The sequence below is a fragment of the Sarcophilus harrisii genome, chromosome 3 (assembly GCF_902635505.1).
Source record: "Sarcophilus harrisii chromosome 3, mSarHar1.11, whole genome shotgun sequence".
NCBI lineage: Eukaryota > Metazoa > Chordata > Mammalia > Dasyuromorphia > Dasyuridae > Sarcophilus > Sarcophilus harrisii.
The window spans coordinates 64,207,703-64,226,635 of NC_045428.1; the positions used below are offsets into that span (position 1 = coordinate 64,207,703).

The 18,933-nt window shown below is 42.5% G+C and overlaps 1 protein-coding gene across 8 annotated transcripts in view; it reads left to right on the forward strand.

Moving 5' to 3' along the window:
- Window positions 1–18,933, forward strand: part of TNS1 (tensin 1) — a 266,384-nt gene that overhangs the window by 91,658 nt on the left and 155,793 nt on the right. For all 8 annotated transcript variants that reach the window (XM_031958074.1, XM_031958070.1, XM_031958069.1 and 5 more), the window contains one exon: window positions 14,033–14,074. In XM_031958074.1, coding sequence (XP_031813934.1) covers window positions 14,033–14,074 — 42 coding nt within the window. The remainder of the gene's footprint in view (window positions 1–14,032; window positions 14,075–18,933) is intronic.

An 18,933-nucleotide genomic window follows, 5' to 3' on the forward strand; every position in this document is an offset into this window, starting at 1 on the left:
CAACATGCAGAGGTATTTCAGTGCAGAACTCCTGAAGGGAAGTGTTCCAGATGCAAATGTTCCTCTAGGTCCTCCCACCTCTCCTGTTGTCTGTCTACCCCGCTCCATCCAGATTTGAAAGCACAGAAAGCTCTTAGTGAGGCAGGTTAGGAAGAAAAAGCATATTCTTATGAATATGTAGGAGGTCTCATCAGGGATTGAGTAGTTCTCTGGGTGGATGTGAATTCAGGGGGGGCTGGATACATGTGTATGGCTGTGAACCATCATGGCAGAGAAGAAAGAATTCTTGTTTGGACCCAAAGGTCTAAGTACTGAGTCTTGTCTGAATCTGCTCATTTCTACTTGGACAAGTCACTTCTTGAATCCTCAGTTTCCTTATCTGTAAAATGAAGTGATAATACTTCATCAATGAAATTGGGAGGTTGGACTCCCGTTCCATTTTGAAATCTGTGGTCCCACGGCCAGATTGTGGAGACCTCTCTGTGGGTACAAGTCATGGTGTGTTCATGTCAGTGTGCCGGGATTTCTCGGTTTTAAATCTGATTGGTGACATTTGTGAGTTCCCCAGGAACCTGAACCTTCCCCTGTCCTCCTGCTCTTTCATCTCTCTCCTCCCTCAAAACCCAATTTCAGATTCGTGCTTCCTTGAGGTCCTTGGAGAGACAGGGAGATATGGCAGGGGAGGGAAACTGAGGGGGGGACGGGAGGGAGGGATATGCGTCAGATGGAGCTGAACAATTCTCGGTGACATACAGACTCCTCTGGCCAGCTATGCTGGCTACTGTTCAAATCTCTGTTGCAGGCTAATTGGGAGATGCAGGACGACTTCCTGAGATAGTTACAGATGTATCTCCAGGAGCAGCACTGAACTTTGTTGCCATGTCCTGTACTTCCGGGGGCTCCTATCACATCCTGCGCTTAAGCACCAAAGCCAGATTGGGCTTGGGTTTCCTCACCCTGGATCCTGATCTTAATTAGACCTGCTAATTACTTATTCATGTTTCTTACAATCATAAATGTTAGAGCTGGAAAAGAAGGAAAATAGGGGAAAGCTGAGCTCCCAGTCCAAGGCATACCTGGGCTTTGAACTCGAGCCTTCTTTTTTCTCAGCTCACTTCTCTTTCCAGGCATCCATGCTGCATTGATGTAATTTAACCTTTTCTCAATATCCGAGGGTCTTTCTGAGCATTATTTCTTATTGGGCAGAGAGGCTTGTTGAAGTGTATAGGACTGTTTGTTACTTTATATCTATATATTCTTTTTTGTTTTTCATCCCTATATATTTTATTATTATTATTATTATTATAGCTTTTTATTTACAAGATATATGCAGAGGTAATTTTTCAGCATTGACATTTGCAAATCCTTTTGTTCCAACTTTTTCCCCTTCTTCCCCCACCCTTTTCCCCAGATGGCAGGTTGACCAATACATGTTAAATATGTTAAAGTATAAGTTAAATACAATATATGTATACATGTCCAAACAGTTATTTTGCTGTAGAAAAAGAGTCAGACTTTGAAATAGTGTACAATTACCCTGTGAAGGAAATAAAAAATGCAGGTGGACAAAATTAGAGGAATTGGGAATTCCATGCAGTGGTTCATCATCTATATATTCTTAAAAAGGTAGTTTTTCCTGTCTCCTTTCTCAAGTGATAGACACCTACATGTCCTTACTGGTCAACCCAAACTCCAATCATAGGATTGTAAGATTTGGAGAAAAAAAAGAGATTGGGGAAGGCGAACCAAACCCCTTAATTTTACATATGTAAGAATAAACCGGAGTTTAAATGATTTGTCCAGGGTCACTCTGATTGGAAATAATAATTCAAACAAATTCGGATGCAAGACTTCTCACTCAACCTAAATCCACCGTTTTTTTCTACTCTGGCATGCTGCTTTTCTGGTTCTAAGATTATGCTTTATTTTATGCAGAATTGTTGAGATCAAGGCCTTTTCTACCAGTAAAATGCATGAACTTTGTGATAACTATTTGTCATTCAGAATTCCCCCTCCTTTTATCTCCCTATTCAGGCCAGTCTTCTAGATAAGGCTTCTAGAAGTTTGACCTAGATAAGTGGTATCATTGTGTCATGGACATCCTAAATTCTTCTAGTAACCTTTCTAGATAGATCAGAATATTTTAATCTTATCTACACATTTAATATTGCTACCTCCTTTGGAGATCTTGGGAAGAAGTTGAGTCTTTTCCCATTTTGCAGAAGGGGAAAGGAAACCCCAGGAAGGCTAAGTCCCTTGTCACAGTGGATAAAGAGACAGAGCTAACATTAGGAGCCCAGGAATTCAGACTCTCTGTCTGGGACTCCCTTTCCAATAGTTATCACAGCTCCCAAGGACATGTGCCATGCTGGGATTATCAGTTTGTAATTTCCTTCTTGGACGTGGTCTGGCTGGGGAGATATTACCTTTAGGAACGCTATGGGCTGCTGAATTTGGCTTCAGGCCACAGGGAGTTGGTAAACGTGTCTAGACACTGCTGTTTAGAACAAATGGGTTCCTCTTCTCCCATTGTTGAGTTGATCTAAGGTAGAAAGCACCCAGGATGATCTTAGGGTCATGCGATTTTGAGCAGTAAAGAAACTTGGAGCTTATCTATTCTGACCCCTTCATTTTTACTAATAAGGGAGAGTAAGGAGGATTTGGCCAAGGTATATAGAGCTGGAATCCAAAATGAGGCAGTCCAACCCAGGTCTGATTTCCTGTCCAAATTGTGTTTCCTTATCTTCATTGGCTACCTGCTAACCTGTCACCTTGATGGATAAATTTCTCTTGGAAGTTGAGTTTCCTATCCCAAAGGGGAAAATTCCCTCTTCCCTCTTCTTTGCCTATACTAAGGTATTCCAAGGCTCAGTTTGGGAGAGAAGTCTCAAAGATGGAAGGCATACTAGTTTTTCTGTATTTCAAATAGGTATTACCTGCCTGGGCCGTGGTCTTACCTGGAAGTAAGTAGAAGGATGAAATTACCTCAGAGAATAAAGGAAGTGAGAAAAATCATTCCTTGGTAAATTGCAGGGAAGATATGATATACATTCTTTTTTTTATTGTCAGATTTTACATGAATTCTATAATTCATGAATTAATAATGTCAGAATTGGTATTTGAACCCATTTCTGCCTCCTGCCCCTTGCCCAGTTCCAAATCCTATATTCTTTCTACATTTAGAATTCCATGTTCTAAACTACATCCCCTTTATTGAAGTCAATAGTTATTTATTAATCAAAGGACTCTGCTATATTTTGAGATGATTCAAAGTAATATAAAACAAAAAAGTTTTATATAATGTAAAATTTTATATTTTTTATATTTCAAAGTAATATAAAAATATAACATCTTGGTTTCAAGGAGTTGACAGACCTGTTAGAGAGAGTTGTTCTAGAAATGGGGGAATTGTCTGTTAGTTTAGGTTGAGGGAAATAGGTAATTATGCAGATAAAACATTTATTAAATGCTTATTGTGTCATAACTATTGGAAACTGAAAATAAAATGGTTTCAAGTCTCAATGAGCTTACATTTTAATAGTGAATACGAGGAATAAAGGAGAGCTCACATGGAACGGCCTTATGGGGGTAATTTGGTGGGGATGGAGGAAGGGTACTTGAGAGTAGAGGGAGATAGAAGTGAAGTGAGAAGGATGATTGGGCTCCAGGCCCTCAACAACCAATGAATAGGTCTCTAGTCATCTTCAAGGGTCAAGCCCTAAGGAAGTAGAGAGACTGGAGAGTTGAGCTGTGGGTGAAAGCTATAACCAAGTCATCCTCAGCAGTGGATTTATAAGTAGAAGATGGAGGTTTGATTTCTAGTTCTTTTATTAGCCACATATGATTGTGGCCAAGTTACTTCCCCTTACTGGGCATGGATTCTCCCATTTCTAAAATAATGTGGTTTGGACTTTAAGTTTCCTTTCAGCTTTAAGTCCTGTGGTTCTTTCCTGGAAGTCACCCCTTCTTTCTTATCTCTTTCTCTATCTGTACCTGCAATATCCTCTCCAATTTCACATCTCTGCCTTATGAAATCCTATCCATCTCTTAAGATCTAGCTCAAATGCCTTTTGCGACAATGCAAGTTTTTCTGATTCACCCTTCCCCACTCCTGCGTCTTATTCCAGGAAAAAGGCTCTCCCTGGTTCAGACCTCATCCTGAACTTGATTTGTATTTTATTGCATGATGATATTGGTACAAAAGTGGGCAGATGGGAGATGGAATACTCAGTTCTTAATCACCTTTGTAATATAGTGATCTGTGTCTATAACCAGAGTGGAAGCTTTGGGAAGGTGGGAACCATACATTTCTCACAGGGTTTACATACAGTCTTGCAGGAAATCAGTGGTCAGTAATCATTTGGTGGATTAATGAATAAAAATCCTGCCTTTTTTTTTTTTACCTGGTACCTCATCTATCTTCCACTTACTTGCATGACCAAGTTACTGAAATCTTCTTTCCTAGAATATTTTGTTACCTATATCGTGAAACTGTTGAATGAAATAACTTCTAGAATCTCTTCCAGTTCTAAATCTATGAACCTAAGAGAGAAAAAAGTGGAATTAGCACAGTCAAATAACCAGGTTGTTTCCTATCTTCCTATTCCCTTACTGGGTTTCCCTTCTGCTACCATCTGACCAACCTTGTCTAGTTATCTCTTCAACACTAGAGTCTTCAGATTTGGAAAAAGCAAAGTTTACGTTGGTACAAGGATAAGATTTGGAGCCAAAAGCTCTGGAATTGATTACTAAGTCTGCTGCTTGTGACCTGTGTGCCTCAGATCAGCTAATCTCTGGAGGCTTAATTTTCTGCTTCTGGAAAATAAGAGATTGGGACTGGGTGATCTAAATACATTTTTTCCTTTAGTTTCATTCCAGTTGAGCCCTGCCCTCCCTCAGGTATAGGTAGGTAAGCCCTGGACTGACCCCATAAATAGGGCATAAATTTGACAGGGGTATTGAGGGAGATTGCACAAGATTTCAATTTTTAAAAAAATTATTATTATTATTTTTACCAATTATATGTGAAAACAATTTTAATATATTTTTGTTTCAAATTTTGAGTTCCAGATTCTTTCCTTGTCTTCCTCTCCTTTCTCATTCAGAAGGCAAGCAATTTGATACAGGTTATACACATAGTATAAGGTTTTTATCCCAGCCCAGGCCCTTCTCCTTACAAAGGAGCCTGGATTTTTAGAAATGGTTTATGAAACAGAGTTTTCCAGAATAGGCAGGGGAGAGTACTTAGGGAGCATAAATTAAATTTTTGGGTTTAAGTGAAACCCATTCTTCTAAGAAGGGAGGTTCTCATCTAGCTGTCATTGTGACCTCCCCTCTTAGGAGAATCCTGTGCTTTTTTGCCAAACTAATGTTCCTAAGGCTCAGAGATCTTTCCTACTCAAAAATCTTTTAGTGGCTTTCTGTTGCTTCTAGGGCATAATATAGCACCCCCCCGCCAAGTTGCCACTTAGGACCCTCCATAATCTGGTTTCAGCCTTTTTTTCCCTAGACTTACTTTCTTTTACTTCTTTTCACACACACTATGTTCTGGCCACACTGAATCAGCTCTATTTTCCATATCTGACCTTTTGCCCAGGCTGCTTTCCCCCTTCCCCCCATGTTTATAATGAACTTTCTACTGACCCCCTTTGGGTTAAAGCCTTTGCTTCCTTCAGTGTTCAGCTCAGGTTTCCCATCCTAAGGGAAATACCTTCTGACCTTACAGCCAACCACCCAAACAGAGATATTCTCAACCCCTTCCCATGACCTTCTATATTTAGTGTCCACAATTAGACCCTTTGCTGGAATACAAGGTTCAGTTTTCACTTATGTCTTTGTATTCCAAATCCTTTTTCATATAGTAAGCTCTTAGTAAATGCTGATGGAATGGACTGAGATAGGGAAGATACTCTGGGGTTTAGTTTTTCCCTAGGGTTGAAAGAGAATTAAGTCCAGAGGATATGGTAACTACTTTCTCTCTCTTTGCTGTTTGGACTTTTATGGGCTTCTTAGTGAGAGCTGGAAGGAATTTTAGAGCCCTTCTAATCCAACTCACTTTACAGATAAGAAACCCAAGTCTTAGAGAAATTAGAGAATGATATATCCAAGATCACACAGGTGGGGAGTGACGGACTGTGATTCCAGAGGCCTTTGTTTTGAGTCAGGCTCATCTCAAAGTTGATCTCTGAAAGCTGAAAGCAGCTATCAAGTGTTTAGGTGAGTCCAACATTTTCTTCTCCGGGTCTGAATGGGTTATTGAGTGGCCCCTGAGGTTGAGAGGAAGTGTGGGCTCCTCTGGAGGGAAACTTTCTGTCTGCAGAGTCTGATGTAGCGGGGTGGGATTGGGAGAATATTGGGGAAGAAGGAGCCAGAGACTAAGTGGGCTGGGGCAGTGGGGACCTGCCTTGAGGCTTCTGTCTATTCTGTCATTACACAAATATCAGGAACTCTCTTCCTTCTATTCATCCCTGTTCTAAATCTCCCATCTTTTGCATTGTTTGGTGAAAGGGTCAGGGCTTCTCTCCAGGGGCTTTTTGGCTCAGAAGCTCTGGGCTGGGACATTCCCTCCCTGGCTTTAGGTGTCCCTGGGAACAGGCCCCTTCTTGCCTCCAGGAACTCTGAATTTCCTTTCCTGGTACCACAGCAGAACTCTATATAAGGGAAGGAAAGAAAGAGGAGAGAGCAGAGGCTGGAGCTCAAAGGGATGAGTAGTCCAGGCATATTTGGGAGGGAGCAGAGCTGGGGTGACAGAAGCCACGGCAACCTCTCCAAGATGTCATTATTCCCTCCTTCCCTTTTGTCTCAGAGACTAGAAACAAAGAATGGAGGTATCGCGGGTAGAACTGTGTTGTTGGCACTTTTTCCAGCTCACAGTGAGCTGGAAGATCCTGACATTCTCAATTTACAGATGAATAACTTTAAATCAGTGACTTCTGAGGTCACAGTAAATAGCAGATTCAGGATTTAAACCCAAGTTTTTAAACTCTGGTTTTAGTGACTCAGTTTCCTCAACTGTAAAATATAAGGGAAAAAGCATTCCTCTGAAAATCTGCACAGGGCAGGGAGGGGTGGAATTTAAACTTAGAGTCTAGTCAAAGATAAGACAAAGCAGTAAGCAGAGAAGGAATTGATATATAGGAATGTATCTTAAGATTTAGAGTTGAAAAGTTGATCCTTTAGCTACCATTTTGCAGATGGGAAATTGAGGTAAATCCAGGTCAAGTGATTTGTCCATGCTTTGAACCGATAATTATACTTGTGGTAGAATGTAAGCTCTTTGAAGGAAAGAATTATTTTGCTTTTTACTTTGTGTCAGTACCTAGCACCAGGCCTTGAGTTCTTGACCTGTCCAATGCTTGTTGATTGCCTGAAGCAATTTAAATAGAATCTCAGACACTTGGTGGCTGTGACCATGGGCAAGCCAACTTAACCCCCTTTCCCTCAGTTTCCTAATTTGTAAAATGGAAATAATAATAGCACCTTCTTCGAAGGGTTCAAAACCTTAAAAGTGCTACAGACACACTAGCTATTACTGTTTTCAGTAATAGGCACCGTGAGGGGCAGAGGGTCTGGTCTCACCTCATTAGCTTCCCTTGAGAAGACAGTGAGAAAAGGAATGAGTAGGAAAAACAGATAGTTCCTTCCTCAGAAGTAGGGGGGTTTAGAGTAGGAGACAGACTTGGGCAAGTGGCTCCAAGCTGAGCGCTTTAGGTGGGTACTCATGTTTCTGAGGAGCTGGGAGCTATCTGCTAAGGGTTGGGGAAGAGAGCTTCCCTTCCCTTTTTAAGCGGTTTGGTCTCAGTCCTTTGGGTGTGAGCACTCCTTGCATACAGGGGTCATTGCGGAAGAATGAGGGTAGACAGTGACTCCTTAGATGGAGGAAGTGAGAATTGACTATTTCAAAGGCTCCTCTCTGGATGTGATTTCTGTATTTTCTGTTCCAAGGCAGTCTGGGTCAGAGGACATCCTTGTGTGATTTTCACTGTCACTTCCCACGGCCTCATTTTCCCTATATGTTACTCTGTATTTAACAAATTCTTTTAGTCACTCCTCTCCATTTCTCTGTCTCTGTCTCTTTCTCTCCCTCCCTCCCTCCCTCTCTTCCTTTCTCTCTCTCTCTCCGCTCTTTTCCTCTCTCTCCTCATTCCTTTCTCTCTCCCTCCCTTTTCCCTTCCATCCATTCAACCATTCACATATAATATTTGAGGTTTTCTTCTGACTCCCTTCCTTTCTCTCTCTCTCCTCTCTTTTCCTCTTTCTCCCCACTCCTTTCTCTCTCTCTCCCTTCCTTTTCCCTTCCATCCATTCATCCATCCACATATAACATTTGAGGTTTTTTTCTGACTCTATGCAAACCCTAGTGGGTTATTCTATCTTTGGATCTAGGAATCAATGGGTTTGTCCCTATCCATCCATCCTAACCCTAACCCTATGATTCAGTGACTGGCTAGTTTTTGATACTGTGACAGTGCCATCTAATATTGTTTTGGCTTGGGTAGAATGGGTATTGAGATGTAGAATACAAATCAGGGAGGACTTTTTGACTGGGCAGAATCTGTGAAATGTTGGAATCGGGAAGGGAGTGAGTCTTCAGAATATTCTCTAAGGTCATTTTAGAGTGAATGAGACCCTCATCAGTTAGGATGGTAGGACATGGATTCCTGAGCAGAATGATATCACCTTTAGTATCTGAATTTAAAGAATAGGACCAAATCAGGTGGGATAAGGGGTGGTGCTCTGTAAGCATCCCTTCTGGCTCAGGAGAAAGGCCATGGCTTTCCACTGTGCCTCTTGGATAGAGAATGGGATCCCTTGTGTGTAAAGAGCTTGGAGATTCTGAGAACAAGTGGAGGAAGAGACTTGAGACTCTGGAGAGTCAATCCTTGTACCCCAGCCTGTGTACCACCTTTTACGTTCTCATCTTTGTCTCCCAGACCTCTGTATTTGTCTCTTCTGTGCTTTGAATTTCAAACCATAAATACCCAGGCACTTATGGGCCAATTCTATCTTTTGAGTTGAATCTGTCTTCAGTGCCATGGGTTTAAAAAGTCTTTTAGTATATTCTTTCTGATGGTTTGATTGATTGACATTGAATGCTGTGGCCCAGGATTAGTTTGCCTTCCCAGTAGTCCCATTACCTTTTTTCCCCTGGTACTCTCAATGCCCTTGGTCCTGGTGGTTAGGAGGGAAGGAAGACCAGTGTTCTGTCCCCACTTTTGGGGCCCAAACCCAAAGACTTGCTCAAGGTTCAAGGCTAGAACCAGGACCCAGATCTCCTTTGAAGACTCCTTTCTTTAGGGTGCGACTGACAGAGCGTATATAACTTTAGGCACTCATCTTTCCTAACCCTGACCCTTTTGCTTAATGTTACCTTCTCCCTTTGACCTGGAGAAGAATTTAAAGGATGGGACTAAGAGGCAGGATGAAGGGACACGTTCCCAAGCACCCTGGAGTACATGAAGCCGAGAACACCATCATGGCAGGGGGGCCTCACCCTCCCTGGCACATTCCAAGCCCTCAGTGCGGGTGGACAGGGGCCAGAGCCGCCGGAGGGAAGGAGAGGGCCTTTTAAGGAAACATTTCTCCATTAAAAGAAGAAAGAAAAAAAAAGAAAGGGAAGAAACACTCAAATACAAAACAAAGCCGGAGGTCCGGCCAGTATGGAATGCACAGCTGTGGGGTGGAGGGATGGGGAAGGCTGCTGGGGAGCAGTGGGTCATGAGTGGAACCCAGACATCTGAGGGCCTGACCTTGGACCCTCTGTGTCTTCTCTGTGGAATCTACCTTTTTCTAAAAACAACTCTCCTCCCATGTTTGACCCTGTCCTTCCGCACTCCCGTAATAGATCGTTTGTCCCGAGAACTCAGAAATCCTGGAGTACCGGGTTTGGGCACCTGAGCTGTCTCTCCACCTTGAAAAGAGTCCCTTCATCTTTTACGATGGGATATTCCTGTTTTCCCATCCATCTCGGAAGCTTTCTGTTATCTACCCTCCCCTCCCCAATACAGCCTGTAGGATTTAGAACTGAAAAAAAGACTTTAGAGTTTATCGAGTTCATCCTTTCATTGTAAAAATGAGGAATCTGAACTCTACAAAATGTCCACACAGGAGAAGTGACCAAAGGCTAGATGTTTAGGAGGTAGCAGAGCTGGAATTTGAATGCAGTTCTTTTGACTCTGAATATAATATTCTTCTCCTGACTGCATTATAGTGATATCATTAAATCCCCAGAGCATTAAAAAAAATCTCCATTTTAACACAAATAAAATTTTTTGAGGCAATCAGGCTAATATGACTTGGCCGGTGACAGGTGTCTGAAGCTGTATTTGAACTCAGGTCTTCCTGAGTCTAGGGTCAATGCTCTACCCACTGTACCACCTCGTTGCCTCAGTAAAAATGATCTTTACAGAGAGATTTCAGGGCTCTGGAGGTAGCATTTCATCTCTGTCCATAGTTGGGATGACTGCTAAAATCTGGCTTCAGCCCCATCCTTCTGCTTGAAAGGTGATTGATTCTAGATGTGGACTTTTAATTTGGTCATCTTGGAAGACCGTCCCTTCCTTCCCTAGATCTAGTGGAATCGGGGATGGGGACATGGTCACAGGGAGGAAATAAGTCCTAGGGAACGGACCAAACTGAGATTAGAACTCACAGACCCAGAGTTTCATTGTGGGATTTGCTGGTCGGAGCAAGGCTAGTTCCCCACGGCCCAGGGGGAGGAAGTCAGAGGAAGGGAGGTGAAAGAGAAGATGGCTATCTGTAGAAGTGGGCTTCCATATGTGCTTGGAAATATCCTAGCTAAAAGGTCTTTGAAATTTCATCGGGCCAAGTCAGCCTTGGGCCATCTCCTAACTCCCTTCCTTTCAGTGTAGTCCCTCCACCCCCATTGTCTGGACTGGGGGCTCTTAATCTTGTTTCTGTGTCATCCTTTGGCAGTCTGCTAAAGACTATGAACCCCTTCTCAGAATAATGTTTTTAAATAATGGATGGATTTGCTAAATTTCAGTTAGAGGTTAGTGAAAATCAAGATGTGATATAAGTTTATGGCCTCTCCTTAAATCTATAATTTAGGTTAAGAGCCCCCAACTCTAGAGGGAAAGGGGGCGGGGAGAGACCTTTATACTTTTGGAAGTGCATTTACCTAAGTGCCTTTATTCATGAGCAAGTCAATAGTCAAAATGATGTTCCTTTTCCAAGGTCTCTTTGATTTCTGGTCCCACAGAATTTCTCTGGAGGAAACTGATGACGCAGAAAGGAAAATGGGAGCCCAGCTCTGTGGGTTGTCTTGGAGTCACACGTTACTGGGCTCGGGGGCCAGAAAGGCTTAGCTGTCCCAAGTCCACTAACTTTGCCGATTGTGTGAGTTAACACAGTGTGTTAACTCCATTCTTGGGTCTCGATTTCCTCAAAAGAAACGGATAGAGCTGGGTGATCTCTAAGGTCATTAGCAGGTCCAACATTCTGTGAGCTTGTCCCATGCCCAAGACAAGAGCCAAGGAGTTCTGGATGCCTGAAACAGAGGCTCTTTTCCCTGGCCCCCGCGTCCTTCCCACGGTCGGTCCAGAACCACCGCTGTGTGGGGTCTGCCCCATCAGCATGGCTGTGGGGACATCCTGGATTGCCAATCTGGATCGTGGGCAGGAGGACCCAACGGGAGCTTCCAGGGTCCTGGGGACCGAATGAAAAAGGCCTCTTCCCCTTGCTTTGCTCGGAACCGCTCTGGATGGGTGCCCACCCTCCCTGCATCTGGCTGTTTGGGTCCCTTTCCGCTCAGACATTCAGCTTGGGGTCGGGGCTGCGGCTAAGGCTGAGGCGGGGCAGCTGTCTGTGATGTGCCCAGCGCTGATTCCTGAACTCGCCTGCCAGAAAGTCTCCCCCTTTGTCCCCCTTCCCCTGCCTGCTGGCCCTGGGAATCAGAGCCAAGACTGAGGACTGAGCTCCAAGAAAAACGTGTCTTGGGCTGGAAATAAAGAACAAGTTGAGAGTCTCTGATAAATGGCCCTGCTAATTGTCAGGATAATGGTTTGGCTGCCCTAACTGGCGGGGGGAATGTTATCACAAGGAATAGAGAGCTCTCCCCTGCCTCTGTCCCTGTGTCTCCCTGTCTCTTTCTCTGTATGTCTCTCTCTTCCTCTCTTTTCTCTCCCCTTTCTTCCCCTCCCCTCTGCTCTCTTCTTCCCTCCTTTTCTCTCCTCTCCCTTTCTCTCTCCTCTCCTCTTTCATCTCTTTCCTCTCTTCTTTTTTCTCTCCTTTCTCCTTTCCTATCCTTTCTCTCCTCTTTTTTACTCCTTTTCTCTCCTTTCCCCTTTCCTATCCCTTCTCTCCTCTTTTCTACTCCTTTTCTCTCCTTTCCCCTTTCCCTCTCCTCCTCTCTTTTCTCATCCCTTCTTTCCTCTCTTTTTCCCTCCTTTTCTCTCCTTTCCCCTTTCCCTCTCCTCCTCTCCTTTCTCATCCCTTCTCTCCTCTCTTCATCCTTTCTTTTCTTTCCTCTCCCCTTCTCTCTCCTTTCTCATCCCTCCTTTCCTCTCTCCATACCTCTTTTTATCTCCTTTCCCCTTCCCTCTCCTCTTTTCTTCTTCCTTTCTTTCCTTTCCCTTTGCTCTTTTCTTTCCCTTCCACTCCTCTCCTCTTCCCTCATATCAAATGGCATGTTTATAAAATGTTTAGGACAGTGCCTCGCACATAATAGGTACTTAATAAATATTTGTTTTCTTCCTTCTCTGAATCTGGCTGGATTTTAATAAGGTCAATGATCCTGACAAATGGGATAGCAGTGAGAGGTCTGGATGTGAAGTCAGAGGCTTGGGTTTGCATCTATTTCCTGCTGTTTACTCAGTGTGTGACATTGGACAAATCCCTTAATCTCTCTCTGTACCTCATTTTCCTATTGTGTAAAATGAGGAGGCTGGACTTGATAGCCTCTAGGGTCTCTGCCAGCTGTAATTCCATAATCTTATTATTTTTACATTTGTGTAACACTTTTCAGAATGATTTTTAAATAAATTTATTGGCTCTTTCAATGCATCTTTCCTAGAATCATACTTATATATAGAGTTGGAAGGCACTGGAGAAATCAGCAAGTCCAGAGGTTCCTTACCTGGTCTATGAACATTTAAAATATCGATATGATCATAACTGACCTTTTATACTAAGAAGTATATTCTTAGTATATATTTTACTTAATGCATTTAAAAAGATCTTTCAGAGAGGAGGTTTTAGGATTTAGCAGATTGCGGGAGGAACCCAAGACATAGAAAAAGATGAAAAACCACTGGTCTAGAATAGCCTTATTTGGCAGAAGAGAATAGGATAGAAGAGGAATCTGGGGCTCAATAGTCTTTTTTCATTTGATAGAAGAGGATAGGATAGATTAGGAAGCTTTTTATTTTTAAAAAAATTATCTATTTGTTTATTTTAACACACATTACTTTATGAATCATGTTGGAAGAGAAAAATCAGAGAAAAAAAATCTCTCCATGGGAGAGATTTAAAAAAAAACCCAGAGAAAAGAAGTAAACATAGCATGTGTTGATTTACATTCAGTCTCCTTAGTTCTTTTTCTGGATGCAGATAGCATTTTCTGTCCAAAGTCTATAGGGATTGTGTTGGATCACTGAACCACTGAGAAGAACTAAGTCTCCTAGTTGATCATCGTCCATTCTTGCTGTTGTTGTGTACAGTGTATTCCTGGTTCTGCTTGTTTTGCTCAGCAGGGGCTTGTCCAAAGTCCCCTTCCAAGGGACAGCTTTAGGACTTTTCTTTTTACCTGCTGGGATCATTCACCTGGAGTACAGCGGGAGGGCATGGAGACAAGGCAGAAAACCTGTTATGATCATAATGAGTGGGAGACACCGGATTAAGGAGGTGATTGTGTCTCCTCTGAAGAGCTTTCAGTAGGGGTATCCACGTACCCACCTAACTGGGATGGGATCGGATTGGGGCTGGGGGAGCTCGGGAAACTTCCACCTGGTCTGGCTTTGACTATGATGCTGATGATGGAAGCTAACTCATGTTTTCTGTTCCTCCTGTGTAGGTGGCTGCCCCCTGTGTTCCTCCTTCTAGCCATGAACTGGTGGTGAGTGATCGCTTTTCCTTCTCTTGCCTGGTCCCCTCCCTTGATGTTCTGCTGAAGTTCAGCCTGCTGTGTTTGGGGATGTGTGAAAGGGAGTGGGATAGGAGAGGATGTGTGGAGATGTTTGGGTGGGGAGTGGAGGCTGGTGACTTCTCTGACCACAGCCTGGATTGAGAGGAAATGAATCACGGTCTTCTGTCTGATGAGATGCAGCCTGAGAAGCACTCATCCCCGGGGATGTGACTGTCTGTAGGATGGGGTCTCTAGGGAAAACTTCCTTTCTCACCGGTCCTATCCGAAGGCTTCTGATGCTTTTGCTAGGGGCCAGAAAAACACTGAAACAGGAGATGGGGTGGTATCTTGTAGAGTAAATGTTCTTCACTTGAACTTGTTTCTAAAAGATATTTTGATAATCATATTTCAATATAATTGGTTTCTTTTGTAATCCTATATATTGTATTTTATGCAGTTAAGAACATTATTCTGAGAAAGGCTGCCAGAAGTGTCCATCATGAAAAAAAAATTAAGAATCTCCAGAGAAACCCCTTATAACTAATAATAATTATATCTAATGTAATAATAGTCATTATTAGTATCATAGCTAACATTTATATTGTGCTTACTATGTGCCAAGAACTATAAGCTAAGCACTATGCTATTATTATCTCATTACATCTTCACATCAGTTCTGGAAACTTTTCATACGAGAAAACTGAGACAGATAGAAGTTAAATAATTTGTCCTGTAAGTACCATTGTCTTCTTTTTATTTTCACAACAATTCTGGAAAGTAGATATTATTATCCCTTTTTTTACAGATTAGGAAACTGAGGCAGACAGAAGTTAAGTGACTTTCCTTGTGGTACTATTACCCACTTTTTATCTTCACAACAATTCTGGAAAGTAGATATTATTAACCTTTTTTACAGATTAGGAAACTAAGGCAGACAGAAGTTAAGTAACTTTCCTTGTAGTACCATTACTCACTTTTTATTTTCACAACAATTCTGGGAAGTAGGTGTTATTATCCCCCTTTTAGAGATGAGAAAAATTAGCAGACAAGAGATTAAATGACTTACCCAGAAGTTAGTTATATACCTAGTGTTTGAGGTCATATTTGAACTCAAATCTTCCTGATTCCAGGCTGTTGTTGGAATTGAGGCCTTCCTTAAGCTGAGGAGATAGGTAATGTGACTTAAATGTAATCTTTCAAAATCAAAAAGTTTCAGATTTTAGAGTTTTCCCTGACCTATTTGGCTTCTTTCTGTTTTCTTTTTAGTTAAGGTTTTCCACAACTACATCCTAACTTTATTTGTAAATTTTTAATTTCCCTGATTCACTAACTCCCACCAGCAGAAAACTATCAGGAGGGATGCAGGATGCTCATCTTGGGCCTCAGAATTTTGGGCTGGAGAGAAGGGGGCCTCCAGCTTGGACTGATCCAGGCTCTTCTTTAAGAAGGAGGGACCCCTTCCCTTTGATTTATTCCTCTTGCTTCTTGGGTGCCCCCCATTTCTATCCTTTGTTCCTTCCAAGAGTTTTCCAAGTTGATATTTCCCCTGTTCTTTAAACCACAGCTGGAGACAGGCTGAGTTTTGGAGGCTGGAAGGGGGTCTACATGTATAAGTAATCTGGGAAACCTTTGGGTGGGATCAGGCTGTAGGAAAATGAGGAGGGCCTGCAGAAGCAGCTCACTCCTCCATCTGTAACAGTTCTCCAGAGATGGGATTCTGATTCTTAGACTGATTTGTGTTTCTGTTTGAGAACGTGAATGACTGTGATTGGTCAGGTGGATTTAAAGCTGAATCAGACATTGGGAAAAATGAACTGCTTGGTTAGATTGATGGATGAATGAATATAGCGGGGGCATTCCCTGCACTCCAATCTGGCCCAATTCATATTTATTAAGCACCAGCAGGCACTGTGCTAGCACTGGGGTTACAAAGGCAGAGCCAGAAGGAGCAGGACCTCACATTCTACCCCAGGGGCAGAGATCCAACAAGCAGATAAAGATACCCCAAACTTCAATGAACCTGTGATCTCATCCATTTGGGTGTTTCTACCTTACAGGCTATTCATTGCCTGTTCATTCTGTGTGATTTGTCCATAGCCTCCCAAAAATTCACTGGGAGAGAGTCAACCTGGAGACCTTCCTCAGTTTCCCCTGACATTGCTGGGGCACTAATGGGGCACTCTGACCAGTCACCTGTCAATGCTCATTCTCCACGTGACCAGTCCATTCTCTTTGTTTTATATTACCTTTTTTTTTTTTTTTTTTTTGGCAAGACAGTAGTGGTTAAATGACTTGCCAGGATCACCCCGCTAATAAGTGTTTAGTATCTGAGGCCATATTTGAACTCAGGTCCTTCTGATTCCAGGGACTCTGTCCACTGCACCACCTATAGTACCATTTTTAATGCATCTTTTTCATCTTTAGAGTTTCTCCATGCACGACATCCCCTCCACCGTGCACTTTTCCACTGCTCTGTGAGTCAGAGATGTTCCAGGTCTTAATGCCATATAGAGACATTGGACAAATTTCTGTAGTAAAAAGACAGCCCTTTGCTGCTGTTATGGAAAGCTTGGAATTAGGAAAAATGCCTTTCATTTAATTTGCCAAAGACAAAAGACAGCAGGCAGCTGAGTGAGTGTGATGGAAGCGAGAAATCTTAAGAGTGGGGGGAAGAAATACATTTCTCAATTGGGTTGGAACACAGAGTTCAGGAAAAGAAGTAATTTGTAATAAGCCTGGAAAGATTTGGGAAAGATTTCAAATGCCAAACTGTTTATCCTAGGAAGGAATTGGGAACCCCCAGAGGACACGAGCAAGAAAGTGACACAGTCAGATTTTTGCCTTAAAGATCTTCCCTGGAGATTTTTCATAAAAAAGAGATATTTACTCATTCCTACAGAGGGAGAGGAGGAGGAGGAGGGTGTGGTGGATTTGAGTTGTAGTGGAAGCACTTTTTTTTTGAGGGGTAGAAAATAGACAAAGGAGCTTTGAAGATCCTCTGAGGTATATGGTGGCAGATTTGGAATGAATTCAAGTCTTTCCTCTGCCACTTACTACCTGTATAACATGAACAAATCACTTTATACTTCTGGCCCCTGAGTTTCCTTATCTATGAAGGAAAGAGTGGGGCCACATGGGTTTTAAAGTTCCAGTTCTGGCTCTGTGGTCCTATAATTCTAGTAAAATTAATTATTTTAACAGAAAATATCAGAGAAGATGTCAGATAGAGTAATAGAGAATAACTTGGAAAGGGTAGTTGGGAGTGTTTTTTTCCCAGGCGCCCTCCAGTCCCTGCCACCCACCCAAATTCTGTATTTCTTTAATCATGAATTCTAGCACTTCCTCTTGCATCCTTCCATGAGTGCCCCATTCCTCTGTGCTCTCACTGATGTGTACAGTTCTAAAAATAACTTTAAACGCCCACCATTTTACATAGAGGAAGCTGGCTTGTCCAGGATCTTGCAATAAATTAGTAGCAAAGATAGATCTTTTTTTTCTTCAAAGGATTTTTTTTCTTCAAAGAAATCTTTCCTGAGCTCAATTCCGCATCCCATAGTTAAGAAAATCATCTTTCATTGTTGGCTGTAGTTTTGTAAATGTTACTTTGATTGCTTATACTAAATTATAAGCTTCTGAAAAGCAGGGCCATAGCTTTTGTGTTTTCTTTATTTGCCCTCATTGGCTAGCACTGGGGCCATAGTCAATACTCAGTGAATTCCTAAGATAATTCTCTCAGATGCAGTGGATAACACATTGGCCATGGAGTCAGGAGAACATGACTTCCAATCTGACCTTAGACACTTGCTAGCTGTGTGATCTGGGCAAGTCACTTAACCTAATCCCATTGCCTCCCAAAAAAAGAAAGAAAAATTTAAAAAAAAATGAGATTTCGGTCTGCGTAGGGATATCCAGTCCAACTCCTTCATTTTATAGCTGAGTAAATTGAGGCTGGAGATAGTAAGAAGATCGGACAAGTTGTGTCAGAGGAAGGCTTTGAACTAAGACTTCCAGAAGCAACAGGGTTCTTTATGCCTTTGAAGTTACCTGGACTCCAGACCCACCTTTGTTATTGACAGACAGAGCCATAAGTGATGAGAGGATGGTGGTCTTTGAGGTAACTGAAAGTTAGAGAATTACTTAAAACTTTATCCTTCAGCAATGCACAAAACCCCCTAAAAACCCCAAAACAAAACAGACTGACTCAGCATCTAGTTAGCAAGAAAACTAGCTAAAATAGGAAGCTAGCTACTCTCTTCCCTACCAACAGTCATAACAGTCCCTCCCTAGAGTGGACCTGCCCTGCCATCCCTAGTGCACCATGCTGACTTCCCCTGTGTTCCCTGTCCTGGGACACTGGAGAGTTCTCTTTTTGTCATTCACAGTGATATCTGGTGGGATCTGCCCTGGGAGGGAGGGCATTTCCTGGCTTTTCCTTCTCCCCACCACGTATATATTTTAAAAGTCAGTTTGAGAGTTTCATGTCTCTTCCCCCCTGCTCATTCTGTGGGACTTGACCTGGGTGCCGGCGTTGCTCTGGAGACTTGACTTTGAGCAGGAGTACAATGTTTAGTGTTGGGAAGCCGGAGCACGCTCAGAGAAAGACAAGTAGGCTTTTGAAGGATGTCTAGGTCATGTTGCAAGAGGATTAGTGGAAGGGACTGGGGATGTTTAATCTGGATAAGAGAAGATTTTGCTGGGGACATATCTCCCAGTGTTTGAAGGAGTGCAAGAAGGATCAGATTTTGTTAGGAAGAAATTCCTAAGAATTAGAACTATCCCAAAGTGGAACGGGATAGGTGGTCTCCTCCTCGTCAGTGAGCTGGGTGACCCTTTGGGGGAATGTTTCAGAG